Genomic DNA, 5,999 nt, shown 5'->3' on the forward strand with positions numbered 1-5,999 from the left:
ATATATATATATTTATGTAAACAAACGATCGTTGAATGCCCTGACGGATATTTATGTATTTATTTTGATTATTGAGCATAACTGTCAACCAGAATTTAATTCTGCCTTATTTTTTAATGTGTTAATGAATTGAATATGATTCACAAAAAAAAAATATTTCTACGAAAGAGTGAGAATTGGATAAGCATTTATATGAGAAATTCCTCCCATTATATCATATAACCTAATTACAGATACAGTATATGAATTCGTTATAAAATTTTACGACATGCCTTAATTTGCTTATTTGTACTTTTTTAAATCCAAATGATACTATTCAATCATTTTCCATTTATTAACAATTCCACCGATTGATCTAACAGGGAACGAGAAAGCAAAAGGAGCAGAAGAGATGAGGATCCTGACCTTCCTGTCATCCATCAGCCCAGAGGTCAAAGAACGATATCTGGTGGAGGTGAGTTGAGGTCAAGAGGGCCAGTTTATGTTATAAAGTGTAGAATAGCAGGAGCCTAAGAGCCAAAGCATTTGTAGTTTGTTGGGACAGAAGGAAGAACACATTTTAAAAAGTTAAAAGTTAAAGTTGCGGGTTTTAGGTCTCCACTCAGACGATCTACATCATTCTGCTCGGGCGACCATAAGCCAGCAGGGACTATCACTAGCCCCCTCTAACCTCCCCCCCAGGTGCCACCCTGGGAAGTACCCCCCGGTAGAAGGTCTCACATTATTCACTTCCTGGCGGGGACGCGAACTCGGGACCTCTGAAACAGAAGCCCGCGACGCTACCAACCTAGCTATCTGGGAAACAGACACAAAAACCACCACCTAACCTAAGGTTCCTCACCTCGCTTAACCTAACCTAGGAGCCGTATCTTTACCTGCGTACCTACCATGGGGAGTTACACTGCGAATCCTCTTACACTATTATATTCTTAGTTTACCATGTCCCGACAAACTACATTCACCCTAAAGAGCAATTTAGTCTCGGCTATAAGGAGAAATTTCGAGCTTTGCTCTTAGGCGCTGGTTCGAACTTAGTTGATGAAGTCCTGTGTTAGTAAGGTCATATAGATCATAAGGACTAATGAATTGCTCAAGTTAATCCTATGTGAGAGACGATACATAGGAGTTAATGTACTGCTGGAATAAAAGAGCGCTTGTGCTTAGCTGTATGATGAGTTATTTTTACATGCTAGATCTTTAGACAATAGTTATGTATAAAAACAAGTTTATATCAGTTTATGGACTAAAAAACGGATTTTGAGCAAAGGGAAAAATCTATTTTTGGGTGAGATAGCCATGTCGTCCTGATGGAAGGTTCCTTTAAGTAGCTTCAAATATACCCTAGGAAGCTACTTAAAGGAACCTTCCATCAGGACGACACATGGCCTGAGCCCAAAAAACTTATATTCGTCCCTTGTTCAGTAACTCGTTTGTGACACTTTACAACACATGCAGTTGATCTTTGGTTAAGGAAGGTGTCAGTTATGCATTTAACATGACCTTTTAATAACAAGGTAATTGGGTCTTTGTCTCGTCTAGATGTCCTATGAAGAAATCTTTTGATGCAAATCTCCTAGGCTTTCTATCAGGGAACTGAAGTTTGTCGTCTGTAAGTCAGAGTACATGATTTGATTTCAGGTTTGAGCTATTTATGATAAGTAAAGTCATTTCTTAGTCAAATAGAATTAGTCATCTGAATCATATATGGGAACTGTAAAATTTATACTGTATTCTTTATATTCTTAATACTCCAGATAGCTAGGTTGGTAGCGTCGCTGGCTTCTGTTTCAGAGGTCCTGAGTTCGCGTCCCCGCCAGGACGTGGATACTGTGAGACCTTCTACCGGGGTGTACTCCCCAGGGTGGTGCCTGAGGGGGAGGTTAGAGGGGGCTAGTGATAGTCCCTGCTGGTTTATGGTCGCCCGAGGAGAATGATGTAGATCATCTGAGTGGAGACCTAAAACCCGCAATTTCAACTTTAACTTTTTATTTTTTCATGAAACAGGTGAATAATGGAAACTACACCTACAGTATTCAGATTCAAGGAAAAATTAATACAATTGTATAGTATTCAAGTGAACCGGGAAGCATAGGTTCAAGGTCAGCTAAGGTTAATTAAAAAAGAAAGTGATACCTCTCCTTTACTCCAAAATATCCCATTACTATATTTTGTAGTGAGATTTAGAATTAAAATAATAACGTAACTACTGAAATTTAATTATATTGGTTATCATCTCATAAATTTATAGATGAAATTGTATTTATGTCATGTGGATTCCAGTGCCATTTGACTTGGTTCAAAAAATCATCTCGACAGAAAAAAAAAAATGGTTCTCTTAAGAAACCAACACTGTGTTAATCACTAAGTCTCCCCCCCCCCCCCAAGCAATGAAAGAAGTTGGATTTTTAATACCTTGAGGTTTGAACAGACACATAACCAGATTTTCAAACCTTGTTAATTCATTTCTCTTCCAGGGGTCTATGTCGAGTGCTATGTAGTATAGTTTTCTATTTCCTCACCAAGAAGGAAACATTTACTTATCCTCTCACATTGAAAATAGATTCACCTCATATTATGCCTTAGTTTTGTCCACTTACCCCTTGTGTTTCATGTCCATATTCCAATTAAGTAATGGTTAGTAGTACTGTATATATAAAAGGTAATGCTGTACTGTACTTGCATACACTCACTTAGACAACTCCCAGTGCCAAGTACTGTACATTTTTTTTCTCTCATTTTTGTTTGATATCTCCCAAGATTTTTCATTTTGATGAGAGCTTTATGAACCCAAAACACATGCTGTCTGTAGACATACTGATGCATATCTATTTGCACATTATGACACATGACTCTAATGATGCAAGCTATGAACATAGGTTTGGGAACTTGATATTTTGCCAAACCTGGTCTTTTCTTTAGATGCTGTAAATGATCTGTGTTTGTCAAAACCTGTTATTGGTATTCTAACAACATGGAAATCTTGGAAATTTTGGTTTCATAATCCTTTATGATTTATTTCCAGATCTGTTCTTTTATTTTGACTCTTACACTCTATTCATTGTGCTTTCCTTGTCGACTGTTAAGATTAGAAAAAGGATATTTTTGAGACTTGCAGTACTTCGAATTTTACTTTTTCATAAGTTATGCAAGCACACTTATTTGCAAGACAGCATTTGTGTTTACTTTTTATTGTAGCTGACCACCCTATTATTTTCACCATTTCTTTTGAACCGAGTGTTTTCAAAAAGGCAATAAATCACTAAGCCTATTTGTGTCTCAACATCTACTTTAATATCATCTTTCTCCTCAGAATATTTACTTGATGTAGCACATGAATTATATACCAAATGCTCCGGCAGGCTACCTGGACTCCCCTCAGATGCCCCGCTCTCCTCGTTCCTCTGAAAGATATTCCCGCCATTTACCTCCACCCGCTGATCCCAGAAGTCGTCTTTCCCGTTTAGATGAAGAGTACTACGACGATTATGAGGACGAGTACGATGAGGAAGAGGACGAAGATTTCGTTGGAGACAAGCCCGTGCCCATCTGGCTTGGTGTCATGCTGGTCGTTGCTTACATCCTGGGTGGTGCTGCTCTCTTCTCTGGATGGGAAGGTTGGGGATTCCTTGACAGCATATACTTCTGTTTCATTACTCTCACCACTATAGGTGTGTGGTTCTTTAACTACTTTGATATTAGTAACAGTATTAGTGTCTGGGGAGTAGTTCTGGTGTATCTCGATTAGGGTTACGAACAGAGTAGTGAGGGTGAGAATGGGTGTAAGAAATGAATTAGCAGTTAGAGTGGATATGAATGTGTTGAGGTAGTTTGGCCATGTAGAGAAAATGAAACAAGTCGTTTGCTGAAGAAGGTGATGAATGCAAGAGTTCATGGGAGAAGTGCAAGAGGAAGGCCAAGGTTTGGGTAGATGGATGGAGTGAAGAAAGCTCTAGAATCTAGATGATAGGAGGATAGATGTGAGAGAGGCAAAAGAGCATCCTTCAATGGTGAGCCATTGTGATGCAGTTCCAATGAGCCCTGCTGCCGTGTTGGTGATCGCTGAGGTAGCAGCAGTAGGGAATTCGGCATATGCAGCTTCATTTGCAGTGGATAACAGGGGAGGGTGGGCTGTGGCACCCCTAGCAGTACCAACCAAACTCGGCTGAATCCCTTGTCAGGCTGGGAGGAGCTTCGGGAATAAAAGTGCCCTTTTGTTCCTTTTTTTTATGTTGGCTACCTTCCAAAAGAGGAAAGTACCTTGGTAGATAGATAGATTAGTAGTGAGGATTTTAAGACATTATGAAGATTATTATTTTGATGTAAAAGTATTACAATCCCATTGAATCACATCTTGAGACTCGCATGCTGCTCACCCAAAGAATCTGTTCGTAGATGAATGGAGGAGAGTTGGAGCAACGTTAAGTTAAAGAAGTAGAACAGCAAGGTACAAAGAAAACAAAGAAAATAGATGAAGAGTAAAAGGAAAAGTGCAATGCAGATAAAGGTTGAAGGAATATAACAGAGCTCATTTTATATTCCGTCTCATTCGTGGGAGATACAGGAATGGGAATTTTATTTATCTATTTATTAACCTCATGTGATCTACAGTACTACTGTCTTCTATGCTAAAAAAGTAAGATTATTGGATTAAAGGTCATTCTTTTTTATGCAAATTACTCAAAATAGAATTTTAGTCTTATAAATGTTTTCATATTTTCATTTACAAGTTTTTGTTTTATATAAATGTTATGGGTAGTTAAGATACTGTAGGTTCAAAATTACTATCTATTTTCTGTTATTATGATATATGTGGTGTGAAATAACCATTGACTCATACTTCTAGACTCAGTTGGCTTGCCTATATGATTTGTTCTTTTTTTTTTTATAAAAAAAAAAATCAAATTCATAAGTACACTCAGAAATTGTATATGTACCATGATCATGTTTACGTACTGTTTGTTCTGTATACCGAAGGTATTAACATGTGTGTACGTAATCTTATTAAACATTTGACATGCATAAGCTTGAGAATAATTGTTCCTTCTCATATTTCAGGCTTTGGTGATTTTGTTCCATCTCAAAACATCAATGAAGATGTTGAGCTCAGCATTGCCCTGTGTTCCATATACCTGCTGTTTGGTATAGCACTGTTGGCCATGAGCTTCAATCTGGTCCAAGAAGAAGTTATCAATAACATTAAAACCATGGCTAGAAGACTTGGCATTCTAAAGGAAGAAGAAGATGAAGATGACTGATAAAGGCTTGAAAAACAAGCTGAAAAGATTAAAAAAAAAAACTATGCCAAAGTATTCCCCGATGAATGTAGAAAAGTGAGTTAATGTTCAAAGTGAGGTAATGAGTACTGAAAGAAGTAATTACTACAGAAGTGGCACAGATGAAATTCAAGTCCTCAAAGAAGGATGGTAACTATGGCCCCGAAATTGATGCTTTGCATGAAATACATCTGTAATTAAAGTCATCTAAAGCCCTGTCCACACTGTCGAGCATATCCGACGGGCAAACAGTGATACCAGACCACACAAGTTAGTAAGAATTAGGGTTGATGATGTCAGAAGCGGGAAAACCACAAACAGGGATCTGGCATCATACAGTGTTGCCAGATCCCTGCCTTTAGTTTTCCCGCTTCTGACGTCATCAACCCTCATTTTCACAAACTATTGTGGCCTGGTATCGCAGTTTGCCCGTCGAGCATGCTCGATAGTGTGGACAGGGCTTAAGAGATAGTAATGTCTCTTAATGCTGATGAAAAATAATGGAAGTCAAATTTGGCGACTGGGGAAATTTATTTTTGAATAGCTTTGATGTTAGTTAATTTATGGAAATATTCATGTAAAACTCATCATGAAATTCATGAGAACGTTTAATGAGTGGAGGAATGGATGACATACTGAGGATGGTTGCAGATGTACTAAAATAACAGGCATCAAGTTTTGAAATATTTTTACCTTTTGGAAACATTAGAAAACCAGACGACTAAT

General features: G+C 38.0%; 1 protein-coding gene across 1 annotated transcript in view; it reads left to right on the forward strand.

Annotated features, from left to right (window-relative positions):
* Window positions 1-5,592, forward strand: part of LOC137658379 (potassium channel subfamily K member 18-like) — a 9,647-nt gene extending 4,055 nt beyond the window's left edge. The window contains exons 3-5 of the mRNA XM_068393054.1: window positions 363-454; window positions 3,360-3,668; window positions 5,056-5,592. Coding sequence (XP_068249155.1) covers window positions 363-454; window positions 3,360-3,668; window positions 5,056-5,255 — 601 coding nt within the window. The 3' untranslated portion in view covers window positions 5,256-5,592. The remainder of the gene's footprint in view (window positions 1-362; window positions 455-3,359; window positions 3,669-5,055) is intronic.
* The last annotated feature ends 407 nt before the right edge of the window (window positions 5,593-5,999 follow it).

Source organism: Palaemon carinicauda, chromosome 19 (genome assembly GCF_036898095.1).
Source record: "Palaemon carinicauda isolate YSFRI2023 chromosome 19, ASM3689809v2, whole genome shotgun sequence".
NCBI lineage: Eukaryota > Metazoa > Arthropoda > Malacostraca > Decapoda > Palaemonidae > Palaemon > Palaemon carinicauda.